Raw genomic sequence first — 16,374 nt, forward strand, 5'->3', positions numbered from 1 at the left:
ATGTTCATGCATTTGAATGTACACCATCCTTTAAAGCAGTCACCATTGGAAGCCATATACATCAAATATTATGAGGGAGAAACTTGAACAAAAAGATGAATTGGCTATAATTTATGGAAAAGTAAAGAAAATTTCAAAAACCTCTATATGTGAATGCTTACCTATATTTAAAACACATCAATTCTATGAGGTTTGTATTAACCCTTTTTTACAGAAGAAGGAACTGAACCCTATTAAGGCTACATGTAGTAAGTGCAGAGGTGGAACTTGAACCCAGATCTTCCAACTCCAAGCTTCTTTCCAACTAGACTATAACTGCATTTTTTATTGCTTGTAACAAAAGACATAGGAGAGAGTAGATTTAAATTATGTACAAGCAGCTGAGAAAAGTCCTTATGAGGGGCTTTTCTCAATTGAGAAAAGGATGACATTCTTTGGAGGGCAGAATTTCTAATCTCTCCACCTACAATTGAATGTTATGTTCACTGCTACCACTGGTTAAATGTGAGGTAGACATTGACTGATAGTTACAACCAATGATACAGTCACTGGCCTAATTACTTTGGTGATTTCTATACCTTGCTGTCTGACATTTTCAGGTGCTTTGTATAAGGCATATGTGTTTCAAGAGCTCTTCAACTACACCTGATCTCTATGCTGATGCGTCAGTCTGCTTGCTGTTAGAAAGCTTGGCATATTCTCCAGACAAACTCAAAGGATGGTATCTCAAAGCTATTTGTGAGTACACTGAATTCTATGCCTCAGATGATTCCACTGTGGAAAATGATGTGGAAACCCAGTTGAAACTCTCTCAATTCAGTTAACTTTTATATCACAAATTTTAAGTCTGGAAAAGGAAAACAAGCTCTTGTGTCCATACTTATTCTTTCTTAAGCTATGAATACAATAGTGCATCTTAACATGGCTGAAGAAAAACTAATTTATTTGACTCTGTTTATAGAATATAATATAGTTTTCTAAGATAAAACTTAAGGATAATATTTTACTTTTTTTGTGAGACAAAGTTTCACTCTTTTTGCCCAGGCTGGAGTGCAATGGCACGATCTCAGCTCACTGCAACCTCTGCCTCCTGGGTTTAAGAAATTCTCCTGGCCGGGCGCGGTGGCTCAAGCCTGTAATCCCAGCACTTTGGGAGGCCGAGGCGGGTGGATCACGAGGTCGAGAGATCGAGACCATCCTGGTCAACATGGTGAAACCCCGTCTCTACTAAAAATACAAAAAATTAGCTGGGCATGGTGGCGTGTGCCTGTAATCCCAGCTACTCAGGAGGCTGAGGCAGGAGAATTGCTTGAACCCAGGAGGCGGAGGTTGCAGTGAGCCGAGATCGCGCCATTGCACTCCAGCCTGGGTAACAAGAGCGAAACTCCGACTCAAAAAAAAAAAAAAAAGAAATTCCCCTGCTTCAGCCTCCCAAGTAGCTGGGATTACCAGCATACACCACCATGCCTGGCTAATTTGATATTTTTTTAGTAGAGACAGGGTTTCACAATATAGGTCAGGCTAGTCTCGAACTCCTGACCTCAAGCGATCCACCACCTCAGCCTCCCAAAGTGCTGGAATATTTTACTTTTGTATACAGGCAAAATATTTTAATATAAGTAATTATTAATTTTGAATTTTGAGTCTTCTAAGTTAAAATAGACAGTTGTAACTCAGAGACAGAAAGTTGTTGCTTTTTGTTCTTTAGTAAAGATTGTTATGAAGCAGCTTATCACTCTCTGTGCCTTCACCATTCTCCTGGGTTATGATTTGGTGAAAGGGCTGCAGGACAAAAGATGGAACCTGTACAATAAATGGGGAGAAGTGAGAAAATTGATGATACCTACAGAAATGAAATCCTCTCCAATCAACAAACTAGGTGATTGGATTCTATCACAATTCTTGTATTTCCATCCCGGACTTGGTGGCTAGTCTTTTGAAAGTAGAGGCATGTTGTGGCTTATAGGATCACATACCACTTAATAAATGTGGTTAAGAACTTCCTCTTGTGCCAGGATGTTGCTCCTAAGGGACTGTCCCAGCTTGGGCAAAGGGGCAATAAGTCAACCTAAATGTCCTTAACTTGACCCGGCTCATTATAAAGTCATTAACATGACATTAGCATAGCGGTTTTAGCTCCCCTCCTGTAAATTTCACTTAGGCACTCATGGGTAATAACCAAAATGGAGTCGCTGTGGCCAACCCCAGGCATGTGCAGAAGCAGTACCCTTAATGGGGAACTTCAGCCCTCCCATTTGGGCAGAACCCACAGAAGACTTCCTTTTTCTTGCCACACAAAAGACCTAGAACTCAGCCTCATTTCTGCCAACCTGTTTTCAAGTCCCCTCTTGCTGCTAAGAGCTTTCCTTCTGCTTAATAAATCCACTCTGCCTTACTCACTGTCTAGCATCAGTGTGCTCCATTCTTTTTGGTCGTGGCACAAGAGTCCAGACGTGGCTGAACTGAGGAGACCACCACACCTCCACCAAACAGCAACTGGGAAACCGTGGTCTTCACGTGGATACTCTCAGATTGCAGCCACTGCTCTCTTTATGGGCACTGTCCCATCCCACAGTGAAGCCTGAGGAGAAAAGTTGGTAGAGAGAGGCTGTTCCCTCACTTCCAGCAGCAAAGAGGTGTTCAGGCCCTCACCTCCCTGAGATCAGAGGCCTTATGGCAGCACTCAGTGTGACAGCCACCTGACATATGCAGCTACTGGGTACCTGGAATGTGGCTGGATTTAAGTAAAATGTGCTGCAAACATAAAAAACACAGTGAGTTTAGAAGAGATTTAGGTCAAAAAATACTTTGTTATTAATTATATATTGATCACAATTTTTTTGATACAATGGGTTAAAAATTATTACAATTTCACTTTTTAAAGTTATTTTTGACGTGGATAATAAAAATGGAAAATTCACAAATAGCTAACATTTTATTTTTTACAGGATTGCCTCCCTCTTAAAATCTCAGGTGTCCTACTCAAAAGACAAGCGGCCAGAGGGGTTATGAAATGTAAAATATTAAAATAATTGTCATTATACTATTTCCATTTGTGAAAAAGTGTGTCTGTGCATCCATGTGTGTGCGCGCGCGGCGTGTGTGTGCGCATGCACGTCTGTGTATGCGAGCGCGTGTGTCTGTATAAATGTACGTCTGTGTGCATGCTTGCGTGTACTTTATAAGTGGACCTTACACACCACAAGGTTAAAAATGACCCCGGGGCTGCATCAGGCCAGGCACGGAGAAAAAGCCTGTAAGCGCCTGGAGGCCCGAGCCTGACACTGGTGCCTCATGATGTGGAGTGTATGGTTGCAACTTCTGTCACTCAAGGCCTGAGGGCGGGGATTGGAGCCACATCCAAGAGTGATGGAGCGACAACTGCCCAATCACGCACGCAGCCAGAGAGAAGGGGGCGGCTTCCGGGATCTGGCAAAGTCTTTTCCTCTGGCTCCTGCTAGGGCGCGGGTTAGGTGTTTACCGACTTGTGTCCTCGGCTTCCGGAGGCCCGGGTGACTCTGCCACAGCCTCGGCCTCCGTCGCTCTGTGAGCTGATTCGCATGATTCGCAGCTGAGACTCCGCGACACCCTGAAGCCCAGAAATGGTGAGTGTGCGGGGCAGGGCGTCCCGAGGCCGGGGAGGCCTCCTCGGAACCGGCGGGAAATGGCGGCGGCGGCGGGACCGAGTGTGTGAGCCGAGTCCCCGCCGCCGCCGCTCGGCCGTCGGTCCTCAGTCCCCTCCGGTGGGGGACCCGGGCTCCCGTCGGCCCCCGCACGGCGGCTCTGGCCCGGCCTGCGGCCCTTCCTGTGCAGCTCTGCGCCCGCACCCGCAGCGTCCCCGGGCTGTGAGGTGAGGAGGAGCCGATCGGGAAGACGCCGGCGCGGCGTGCGCGGTGCCTGCGTGGGAGGCGCTGTGGTCCGGGGTCCCGCCGCTACTGGACCCCGTTCGGAATTAGATGGAGGCTCCGTGGAAACATGGAGTTCCTGTGAGCAAACGGGGACTCGGGGATGGGACGGCCCCGGCCGTGGCTCGTGGTTTGGGGGCTGCCCGCGGGTCTTGAAGGAAAGGCTTTTGTGAGGTGTGTGAGGGAGCGAAGCGAATCACCCGCCCGCCCCGACTTTCCCGCCGGTTCCCTCGCCCTGTGCGTGTCCCCCGCGTGGCGTTCCTGAGGGGCGTCTTTTCGAATCCACCGGCGTAGGTGCGCCCAGCGCTGCGCTGAGTTCTGAGCAGTTCTGCCACGTGATTGAGCCTGAGGAGGGTGTGGGCGCCCTTGGTTTGTAGGCAGGCGTTCAGAACTGGAGACGCGTGTCCAGAGGCAGGGACTGGCGTCTGCGGGGGGCAGCTGCGGGAAGAGCGCTGAGCTTGTGGGGTCGGCGCTGACCCTGGGTGGTGTCGTTAGTGACTTGTTGGACGTCCCATCCCGTTGGGGTTGGAGCGTTGACTGGTGTTGAGCAAACTCCCGACGTTTTTTCTCAGAAGAAAGACATGGCTGAGTCTGGGCTTGAGGGAGCCTCGGCTGGTTTCTGCCCATACGCTGTCCCACTGGGCAGTGTCCTGTTCCTCCAGGTCTCCTCCCGGGGAGAGAGGGGACTGGGAACTTAGAGGAAAGGAGTTCTGAGAAACATCCCTTCCCTGCACCCTGCTGCCAGCCCCCACCCAATGCTAACCCAATCCTGAATGCGCCTGCTGGGAATTTGCGTGGCCACACTACTCCTAGGACTGGGTTTACCCTCAAGAATTGTGCACATGGCACATTTGCTCCTAGCCTTCTGACAAAAACACAGGCAGTGCCCAGAAGACTCCTGGCTTATCTCAACCCCAGACACTGGATATGTAGCAGGAACCTGTTTTCTTCAGCAACCCAGGCTTCTGGACCACCTGATCCTAATCTCTTCTTCCTTTATGGACACAGGAATCAGAGCGTAGCCCTGACTGGGTCTGTACCTGTACTGTATGTAGCACACACCAGTGCTTCAGTCAGTCCTGCCCTGCTCCCACCCGTGACTCTTGGTAGCTCCTTTCTTCTGCTTTTTCCTTCCCACACATTCTCTCTTCTGTGCACTCAGTGTGCCCATGTTCATCCTTTAGGTGCCTATGAGAATTCAGATGTTATGGGTTCAAGACCATGCCTTTAGGCCTGGCTGTTGTAGGAGCAAGCACAAATTAGAAGAGGTTTAATGCTTTCTCTTTAGAATGAGGGAGGAATTTTTGCTCTTCTCCTTTTTCTTAAAGCATTTAGTTTGAGAACTTTTGTATTTAAATATTTTCTCCGCTTCTTTGAAATATTTTTGAATCATTTTTATCAGGTAAATAAGTCATTTGTCTTTTTTGACTCAAAATTGTCTTTATCTGGGACCTAGGAACTATTGTTTGAAATGTAAATAGCAAGAATATACACTCTATTTCACAGTTTCCATAGGAGACTAGGAGGCTGTCTTCAGCAGATACCTAGCTCCACATTGCAAATCTGTATCCTGTCTTTGAATATTAGAAAAAAATTAGAAAATCCAGATGACTTCCCAAATTACAAGGTGAAATTATAATAAACTGTGTATGACAAATGGTACTCTTCAAGGCTTTTACTTGAGAACTGATTATGGTGACTTTCTGTGTTTGCAGTCTCTTAATAGATTGCTTACGACGCACATCACATTTTCGTTGAATTATACAACAAAACATTTTCTTGCAATTCTGTTATTGTGGAGACTTTTTTAGAATTGCAGATGATTTTGCTTTTAGTTGTATTTTCCACACGCAGACCAGAATTACCAGATGTTATACACAAAGTGCCATTGAGAAAACGTTATTTCTCAAGATTTCAGTCACAACCCACAGTTGTGCAGCAGAGTGCACAAAGTACAGCAAAGTGCTTCCCAAATCTGCAAACAGAATGGTCTCTCTCTTTGGAATCTATAGTCCTTTGTAGTGCACTTAGACTAAATTTCTACAAAAATAACTTTTCAGGACAGCAGTTATTTAACCTCCTTCAGTGCTCCTGGCGTCTTCAGTTCTGACACTGATTTCGGAGATTTGGGGCCCGTAAACCTTACCATAATCACACATATGTATTGATTAAACATGGGAATTTCTGCTCCCTCCCACCTTCCGTTGCCCAAATGGCCACAAATGTGCATAATCACCAGCCCTCCAAGATCTAAATGGGCAGTTCCAAATTCTGAATTTATGTTCTGGGACTTGATAAAAGAACTTTTATCTGAGAAATACACGTTTTTAAATTTATGAGACTCAGATGTATTAATATGAGACCACACTCACATACTGTTCCACTCATTGAACTATTTGTCTTTTGAAATTCCTTGTTAATTGCCACAAGTGGCTATAAATTAACCTAATAATGCCACACTGGACACTATAACCCACACCCTGTAGCTTAACATATATGGCCAATCACTAACCAATAAGAATTTCTGACAACTTTTTTTTGAGATGGAGTTTTGCTGTTATTGCCCAGGCTGGAGTGCAATGGCATGATCTTGGCTCACCGCAGCCTCTGCCTCCTGGGTTCAAGTGATTGTCCTGCCTCAGGCTCCTGAGTAGCTGGGATTACAGGCATGTAACACCATGCCAAGCTAATTTTGTCCTTTTAGTGGAGACGGAGTTTCTTCATGTTGATTAGGCTGAGCTCGAACTCCGGACCTCAGGTGATCTGCCTGCCTTGGCCTCCCAAAGTGCTGGGATACAGGCATAAGCTACTGCACCTGGCCAGCTATCAGTCTACTCTCTGACTTTCTTTTTGCCTTTAAAAATATGCTTGTAACTGCTTCTAATTAGAGTGTATATTCAGGGCAACTTTATATTCCAGGATTGCAGCACACATCGATCTCACCTAGAATCTACACATAAAAGCTGGCCTCTGCCTAAGATTCACAAGACAGGGCCAGACTTTGGGTTGAAGACATACAGAAATGTCATAGAAAACATTTTCTGTGTTATGAGAGATCAACATAAATATCCTAAGCCCCACTTTCAGAGTGGAGCCCTTTGAGTTTTCCAGATCTGCTGCAGCTATGTAAGAGGCTTCTGGTGTGAATACAGTCCTATGGCAGGATCTGTAAGTGTAAACAAGCACCTTAGCAGTGGGAAGTCAAGACCACTAAATATCTAAGTCCATAATCCCAACTATGCCTTCCTGTGTTACTGGAGTAGAGTACTTTTGTCCTTACCCTACCTCAGATTAGTTGATCGGGGACAGGAGATACCACATCCGAATTCAGTTTCTCGTGTGACATTACAGTGAGGCCTGGGTCAAGCATGAGGGCTTCCAGATACTTTAATAAGACATGAATTCACCCTTTGTTCCAGGAGGTCAGAGGGACTGCTCTGCTTGGTTTTAGTAGGGACAGGTCAGTATAGCCCATATTTCCATAGCAGCAACAAAAATTGCTGGCATGCCCTCGTTTTTCCTCAGAGTTATAGAATACTTTAGAGAACATTATTGTGTTAAAAGTTAGTTTATCAGATAATTCCTGTCAGTCCCATAAGTCAGAACTAGTTCTCTTCTTTGACTTGTAGTCAAATTAAGAACTCTGTCACTTACCGTGTTTTCAGGAACTCTTAACATTCAGGGATGTGGCCGTAGAATTCTCCTCAGAAGAGTGGAAATGTCTGGATCCTGCCCAGCAGAATTTATATAGAGATGTGATGTTGGAGAATTACAGAAACCTGGTCTCCCTGGGTGAGGATAACTTTAATACATAATTCCTAATACTTCCTCAAAGTTTCATTTTATTTCTTTGTAGAATGTCTCTTGGGAGCTTCTGATTGGCATGAATTTAATTTCAATTCCTTTCTACAAGAAAAAATTGGGAGTTTGCTGGTATAAAAAAATACTTAGGATGTTTCATCATTACATAAACCTTCTGTTTTCTTGAATTTATTTGTGTCCTTCACTATAGGACAGTGGCAATTCTAGAAATTAAATGACGTAAAATGTTGATTTTTACATTTTAAAATCCAATTTGCCCCGCTTATTTTTGACTCAGTAGTACTGGGTAGTAGAACTTATAACCCACAGGTTTAAAATATTTAAATACTCTAAAGATTCTGTCAGCAAACAATTTTTGGATTTTCTAGAATGTTCTATAATTTCTCTCTTCTACTTAACATAGTAATAGGTTGGTAAGTGGAGTATCCTCTAGCAATAGCCATGTGAATTTTTTATTTTTTTTTATTTTTTATTTTTTAACTCAGGTGTTGTGATCTCTAACCCAGACCTGGTCACCTATCTGGAGCAAAGAAAAGAGCCCTACAATTTGAAGATACATGAGACAGCAGCCAAACCCCCAGGTAGGTGAGAGTGAATGAAGGAGAGGACACAGGCAAGGTGGCCAAAGATGAATAAGGAAGCTAGGCCTTAAAATGTAGTTTGGGAAGCTCTGTGCCAATGAAAGTAATTTCTGAAAAGGCTGCATTTTTTCTTCTATTCACAAGTAGAGTCATCTTCTGTCCCATGCTCTTAAATCTTACAAGAATTTTCATTTTTTCTTCAGTGATCTCCCTTCAAGTTTACAGGGAGAGCCAATGTCCACTTTCTCAATAAGGGGCTGCATAATCAGACTGTTGTTACATTGCTTTTAGAGACAGTAGGACATTTATATTAATAAGGAGCTCTATGTTAAGATATTTTTTTGAACTACTGTTTTTGCATCATGCCTAAAATGTATAAGGTGAGTAGTAGACATAATGGGATTTGGTTTAGAAATCCCAGGAACACCAAGGTCAGGTGTTGCATCTTTTCTGCTTAGTGATTTTTCATCCTGTAGAGGTCGCAAATATAATTCTACAAAAATTCATATGCAGCAATTTTAGCACAAAAATCAGCATTTTTCCAAATATGAAAAAATATGTTATTTTACTTCAAAATGTCATTTAAAACAAACTGATATTTGTAATTTAAACTCTATATATTCAGAATTTCAAATTATAATACAGTTTAAAGCAAAGGTTTCCAAACTTTGGCTTCCCTGTGCCACACTGGAAGATTTATCTTGGAACACTCTTAAAATTATTAAATACACAAACAATAATTACAGCTGATGAGCTAGGAAAAAAGAAATAGGTTTGTGAATAATTTTTGTGATATCCATCGGCACGGATAAGCAAAAATGTTCTCACACTCAAAGGATTGGATACTATTGGTTTAAAGTATCTACTCACCTTCTAGATTTCTTTCTTTTTGGGGGTGGGGGCAGGCAGATGGAGCCTCGCTCTGTTGCCCAGGCTGGAGTGCAGTGGCATGACCTCGGCTTGCTGCATCCTCTGTCTTCTCCTGCTTCAGGCTCCCGAGTAGCTGGGATTACAGGAACCCACCACCACACCCAGCTAATTTTTTTGTATGTTTAGTAGAGATAGGGTTTCATCGTATTGGCCAGGCAGGTTTTGAACTCCTGACCTCTAGTGGTCTGCCCGCCTTAGCATCCCAAAGTGCTAGGATTACAGGCATGAGCCACTGTGTCTGGCCCACCGACTAGATTTCTTAAATGCACTGTGTCATTAACCAGTTTAGAACGTTCCTAAGTGTATATTAAGCTCTTATTACCTTATTTCTTAATAACTATTATAACTATTATCTTACAATTTTGTCTTACTTGAGCTATAATCTATATGTAGAAATATGTGTCACACATATGCACATCTATATGAGTCATATGTATATAGGAAATTCTCACTTAACATTGTTGATAGGTTCTTGGAAAATGTACTTAAAACAACATATTGTTTAAGAAAAGGAATTTTACCAGAGTTTAATTGATAAAAACAAGTTATGTTTGAATGGCATATAGCTACATTGTTTCATTTAAAGATGCAGTTTTCAGCCGGGCGCGGTGGCTCAAGCCTGTAATCCCAGCACTTTGGGAGGCTGAGGCGGGTGGATCACGAGGTCGAGAGATCGAGACCATCCTGGTCAACATGGTGAAACCCCGTCTCTACTAAAGATACAAAAAATTAGCTGGGCATGGTGGCACGTGCCTGTAATCCCAGCTACTCAGGAGGCTGAGGCAGGAGAATTGCCTGAGCCCAGGAGGCGGAGGTTGCGGTGAGCCGAGATCGCGCCATTGCACTCCAGCCTGGGTAACAAGAGCAAAACTCCGTCTCAAAAAAAAAAAAAAAAGATGCAGTTTTCAAGAACCTATTTTGAATATTAAGTGAGGACTTATCATACATATGTGTTTGTGTGATATGGATTTTTCTGATGAATAAAAATTGTAAAGCTGTATATTTAATGTGTACAGTGTAATGATTTAATATGCATATACATTTTGAAACAATATTGTCAAGTTGCTGAACACATCTATTACCTCACATAGATAACCTTTTTTTTTTTTTGTAGTAAGAACACTTAAGGTTTACTGTTGTAGGAAATATATATGTATCTCTGTTCCATTGGTTTTTGTATCTGTTTTTATGCACATACCATATTCTTGATTACTATAACCTTTAAATAAAGTTTGAAATTAGAAAATAGATGCCCCCAGCTTTGTTCTTTCTCAAGATTGCTCAGGTTATTTTAAGTTATTTAAGATTACACTTAAATTTTACAAATATATTTTCTATTACTGAAAAATGCCACAAACATTTTGATAGGGATCACACTGAAGCTATAGATCACTTTGGATAATACTCCTTGACAATATTAGTTATCCTGATGGAATGTGTTTTCATTTATTGGTATCTACTTCAATATCTGTCATCCATATCATACTGTATTTAGTGTATACATTTTTATGTCATCCTTTACATTTATTTATTTTATTTATGTATTTATTTTTTGAGACAGAGTCTCGCTCTGTCACCCAGGCTGGAGTGCAGTGGTCAATCTCAACTCACTGCAACCTCCGCCTCCCAGATTCAAGCGATTCTCCTGCCTCAGCGTCCTGAGTAGCTGGGATCACAGGCCTGTGCCACCATGCCCGGCTGACTTTTTGTATTTTTAGTGGAGATGGGGTTTTGCCATATTGGCCAGGCTGGTTTGGAACTCCTGGCCTCAAGTAATCCACCCACCTCGACATCCCAATATGCTGGGATTACAGGCTTGAGCCATCATGCTTTGCCCCTTTATATTTATTTTTATTAAGTTTCTTATTTTTATACTATTGTAATTGGAAACTTTCTTTTTTTAGGAACTTTGTTGTTACTGTCTGGAAATAACAACAAATATTTGTATGTACAGTCAAGTGCAGTGCTTCATTTCTGTAATCCCTGCACTTTGAGAGGCTAGAGACCAAGGAAGGTCAATCACTTGAACACAGGAGTTTGAGATGAGCCTGGGTAGCAGAGTGAGACCCTGTCTCAAACAAAAAATCCCACAAGTATTTGTATGTTGATTATTTATCCTGATACCTTAATGAATGTATTTATTAGTTCAGCTTTTGTTGTTTTACTCTAGGGTTTTATTTATATCCATGATCCTATTATCTACAAACAGTTACATTTTTACTTTTATTCCAAGCTGGAGAGCTTTGTTATTTTCCTTGCCTAAGTGTTCTGATACAAAGTTTCAGTAATATGTTAAGATGGAAGCTATGGCCCTGAAGGCATGCTTGCAGATCTTGGCCTCAGTTGTGGTCCCTGAAACAGCCCCAGGTCTGTACATATGAAGGATCTAACAACTCTTACAGTTTCTATAAACTACTTTTGGCAGGTAAAGATCTCCTTTTGTTTTGTTTTGAGACAGAGTCACTATCGCCCAGACTGGAGTGCGGTGACACAATCTTGGCTCACTGCAACCTCCACCTCCCGGATTCTAGCGATTCTCCTGCCTCAGCCTCCCGAGTAGCTGGGATTACAGGTGTGCGCCACCATGCCCAGCTAATTTTTGTATCTTTAGTAGAGATGGGGCTTCACCATGTTGATCAGGCAGGTCTCAAACTCCTGACCTCATGATTCACCCATCCTGGCCTCCTATAGTACTGGGATTATAGGTGCAAGCCACCGTGCTTAGCCGTAAAGATTTCCTTTTGTTGGGTCCGCAAGCTGATGAGATTACCTCTGGGGTTGCTGAAAAGGGTTGTAGGTGGCTCACAAGGGTGCTGCTGGTTCTGCTGTGGGGTCTGCCTTTGATGGTTGTGTTATCAGATGTAGGATCCAGCCCTACTAGGGTTGTGGGGCGTCTCCTATTGCTGTGCTGAGGTACTCGATCCGAGAAATGAGACAGGACACCGAAGGACTGGATAGGAGCAGCTGGGCTCGGAGGGGGCCAACACTACCTGCAAGCAGAGACAGGCGAGGCCCCAAGCGTCCAGGCTCATCTGTATTTATTAGGTACAAGCCGGGGGAAAGGATAGTGAGTGAGGTTGTCTTAAGGATAGTGTTAGGGTCAATGCAGTCATGTGCACAATAAAGCGAAGGGTCCACCCCCATTAGGTCACCGAGATAAGGAGGTGGTCAATGTGCAGCAAGGAGTCCACCCCTAAGGAGGTGGGCAGTGCACAGTAAGGAGGGTGCAGTGTGCAAAATCTCTTATCTACGGGCAGGCTACTTCTGAGAATTTCTATAGGAGGATGCTCTGAGTCAGCACAGTAGCAACAGAGCTGACAGGATCTACAGCCACCTGCAGGCTGCTACTAAGGATTTCTGTAGGAGAATGCTTTGAGTCAGCACAGTGGCAAGAGAGCTGACGGTGTACAGCCACCTAGGTGCAATTATACCGGAGGGGTTTTAAGCCCTCAGGCATACATGGGATTGCCAGCCTGAGGCCAGCTTTCCACAAGACTGAACACAAGTTACCATAACTCCCTTTCAGGAGAAGTGACTCTTGCTCCGAGCCTGCCATACAGCGGGTATCTTTACAATACTGAACGCTGCCGCCTAGACCTGCCATGTAGCACATGCCCTTTCAGGCAGGGACACTACCACCTGGGTCATTGATTCTTGTCCTGGTGTGGCTGTTTTTCCCTTGTTCATGCTCTGCAATGTGTTTGCTCTAGACATTCCTCCAACTAGACACTGAGATACGATTATCTGTGAAGAGATTATATAAATAAAGGGAAATAAATGAGCAGTAAGATATTCTTCAGACACTAATTGTGCCGGGGATCTGCTTAACTCTCCTTCCTCGGTGCCCAGAATGGGGGTTACCCACACCAGAGATTTGGACAGTTACAGATTCCTTCTGGGCCCTGGAAAGATTAAATATCATTGAGGACATTAATCTACATGGCAGGCAGTAGGGTCAGGTTTTGAAGTTTATCGGCACGATAGGCAAAATACCATGTGTATGAATGGGATTGGCTTCTACTGACTACTTGGGAACAGTTTTCACAGTTCTCTCTGTGGGTCCCTGAGTTTGTACAACTGGCCATTGACTGTGGCTGTGAGGGCTAGAACTGAGTCACGGGGCTGCTTCAGGGAGCACAGCTGAGGCCAAGATCTGCAGGCCTGCCTCCAGGGTCATAGCTGGGTGTGTTCTCCTGCAGGTCTCTTGATAGGAAGGACCACTTTTGGATTATAGCTGAGAGGAGTTAGACAGAGGTTGCAGAACTGCTTCAGAATCCTCAGTAAGACCAAGCCTGGTGCACCATTTCCTTGTCTGTAGCCACGTCTATGGGCTCTTGAGTTGGACACCTGGATGAGGGCCTGCTTTCCCCAAATAACCCTTTTGATCTCTGGCTTCACTGAGGTTTCACAACCCTAACCATATGCAAGCACGTTTCTACTTCTGTTTTCTACAAGTTTACTACTTAAAATATCTTATATAAATGAAGTCATATACTGTCACTTTGTTAGTGTCTTAGTTCACTTAAAATAATGGCTTCGTCATGGTTCCAGTGGGGAGAGACGGAGGAAGCAGGGAGTGGGGCAGTTGGGTGGGGACCCGCCAGGGCTGCTGCCACCACCGCCGCCACCACCACCTCCACTCATGGCGTGGGAAAGGAAGTGTGAGTCCCGGGTGCAAGCCGGCAGCGGCACCGCTGAGGGAGGGTCGGCAGTGGGAGGGCGATGGCAGATTTAGATAAACTCAACATCAACAGCATCATCCAGCGGCTGCTGGAAGTGAGAGGGTCCCAGCCTGGTAAGAATGTCCAGCTTCAGGAGAATGAAAGCAGAGGACTGTGCTTAAAGTCTCTTGAGATCTTTCTCAGTCAGCCTATCCTACTAGAACTTGAAGCATCATTCAAAATATGTGGTGACATCCATGGGCAATACTATGATTTGCTGTGACTTTCTGAGTATGGTAGTTTCCCGCCAGAAAGCAACTACCTGTTTCCTGGGGACTATGCGGACAGGGGAAAGCAGTCATTGGAGACAATCTGCCTCTTACTGGCCTACAAAATCGAATATCCTGAGAATTTTTTTCTTCTCAGAGGGAACCATGAATGTGCCAGCATCAACAGAATTTATTTATTTTATGATGAATGTAAAAGAAGATACAACATTAAACTGTGGAAAACTTTTACAGACTGTTTTAACTGTCTACCAATAGCAGCCGTAGTGGATGAGAAGATACTCTGCTGTCATGGAGGTTTATCACCAGATCTTCAATCTATGGAGCAGATTTGGCAAATTATGCAACCAACTGATGTACCAGATCAAGGTCTTCTTTGTGATCTTTTGTAATCTGACCCCAATAAAGATGTCGTAGGCTGGGGTGAAAATAACAGAGGAGTGTCCTTCACATTTGGTGCAGAAGTGGTTGCAAAATTTCTCCATAAGCATGATTTGGATCTTACATGTAGAGCCCATCAGGTGGTTGAAGATGGATATGAGTTTTTTGCAAAGAGGCAGTTGGTCACTCTGTTTTCTGCACCCATTATTGTGGAGAGTTTGACAATGCAAGTGCCATGATGAGTGTGGATGAAACACTAATGTGTTTTTTTCAAATTTTAAAGCCTGCAGAGAAAAAGCCAAATGCCACAAGACCTGTAACACTTCCAAGGGGTATGATCACAAAACAAGCAAAGAAATAGATGTCATTTTGACACTGCCTAGTTGGGACTTGTAACATAGAGTATGTAACCTTCATTTTTAAGACTGTAATGTGTACTGGTCAGCTTGCTTAGATAGATCTGCGTTTGTGGGGGCCCTTCCCTCCATTTTTGGTTTAGTGAATGGCATTTGCTGGTTATAACAGTAAATGAAAGACTTCACTCCAAAAAGTGTTTTGTTTTTTAATTCTCTATTCCTTTTGCAAACAATTTTAATGATGGTGTTAAAGCTGTACACCCCAAGACAGTTTATCCTTTTTAAGGGGTAAGTGTACAAATGATCTTTTTTTAATTCAGTACAACCCATAATCATGTAAAAACTCATTTTCTTTAGGGCATAAAGAGAGCCGTAGGCTGCTCTGATTCTGTACGTGTTCTTGTCCATAAAATGCATACCGTTGATACGAACCACTGTGAACATTTTTTATTTGAGAATTTTGTTTCAAAGGGACTGCTTTTTCCTCTCATTGTCTTGTTATATCTAAACTAGTTTTTATAGTTGTCAACATTAGGAGTAACTTTCAACCTTGCCAGCATCACTGGTATGATGTATATTTAATTAAAGCACACTTTTCCCCTACCGTATACTTAAAATGACGATTAAAGCCATTCTTTTAAATATTTGTGACTATTTCCTAAAGCCAAAGTTTCTGTTGAATTATCTATTGACCACCCCTAAGTACAAGGTGGTATGGTTGTGTACACATGCTACCTTCTTGGGGATTCAAAAACATGTTTTTGATTTTGAATAGCAATTAGTGATATAGTGCCGTTTAAGTTACTAATGACTACAGGTAATATTTTGTACAATTTCCATATAGTCTATTCATTAAGTAATCTTTTTACAGTTACATCAGGCCTGAACCCGTCCATTCAGAAAGCTTCAAATTATAGAAACAATACTGTTCTGTACGAGTGACTGATTATGCTTTCTTTGACCTACATTCTTTATTCTGCAGTGAAGTTGAGGCTTATAAGCTGAAACAAAGGATCTAACCAGTTTATACAGAAGTCACAGTAACTATGACTTTTTTAAACCAAGATCTGTTAAAAAAGAAATCTGTTTCAACACATGACCGTGTACAGTACCATGTGGTGAAAATGAATTCAGACTTATTAAATGGTGAACTTGTTAAAATAATAAATAAATAACGGCTTTAAGATTTATCCTTATTGTAGCATCTGACAAAATATTTTCATTTGAGGCTTCAGAATATTTTGTTGTATGTATAAGCCACATCTTTTTTAATCACTCATCTATGAAGAACATTTGAGTATTTTCACTTTGTGGCTTTTGTAAATGATATGATTTGGATCTGTGTTCCCATCAAATCTCATGTCAAATTGCAATCCCTAATGTTGGAAGTGGGCAGGTGGACGGTGGTTGGATTATAGGGTTGGCTTCTCGTTAATAGTTTAGCAGCAGCC

General features: G+C 42.9%; 1 protein-coding gene and 1 pseudogene across 1 annotated transcript in view; both read left to right on the forward strand.

Annotated features, from left to right (window-relative positions):
- Positions 1-3,425: 3,425 nt before the first annotated feature.
- Positions 3,426-16,374, forward strand: part of LOC101044614 (uncharacterized) — a 44,737-nt gene continuing 31,788 nt past the window's right edge. The window contains exons 1-3 of the mRNA XM_010332987.3: positions 3,426-3,605; positions 7,571-7,697; positions 8,213-8,308. Coding sequence (XP_010331289.3) covers positions 3,603-3,605; positions 7,571-7,697; positions 8,213-8,308 — 226 coding nt within the window. The 5' untranslated portion in view covers positions 3,426-3,602. The remainder of the gene's footprint in view (positions 3,606-7,570; positions 7,698-8,212; positions 8,309-16,374) is intronic.
- Positions 9,314-16,098, forward strand: LOC101043756 (serine/threonine-protein phosphatase PP1-gamma catalytic subunit-like; annotated as a pseudogene).

This window comes from Saimiri boliviensis, chromosome 3 (assembly GCF_048565385.1).
Source record: "Saimiri boliviensis isolate mSaiBol1 chromosome 3, mSaiBol1.pri, whole genome shotgun sequence".
Lineage (NCBI taxonomy): Eukaryota > Metazoa > Chordata > Mammalia > Primates > Cebidae > Saimiri > Saimiri boliviensis.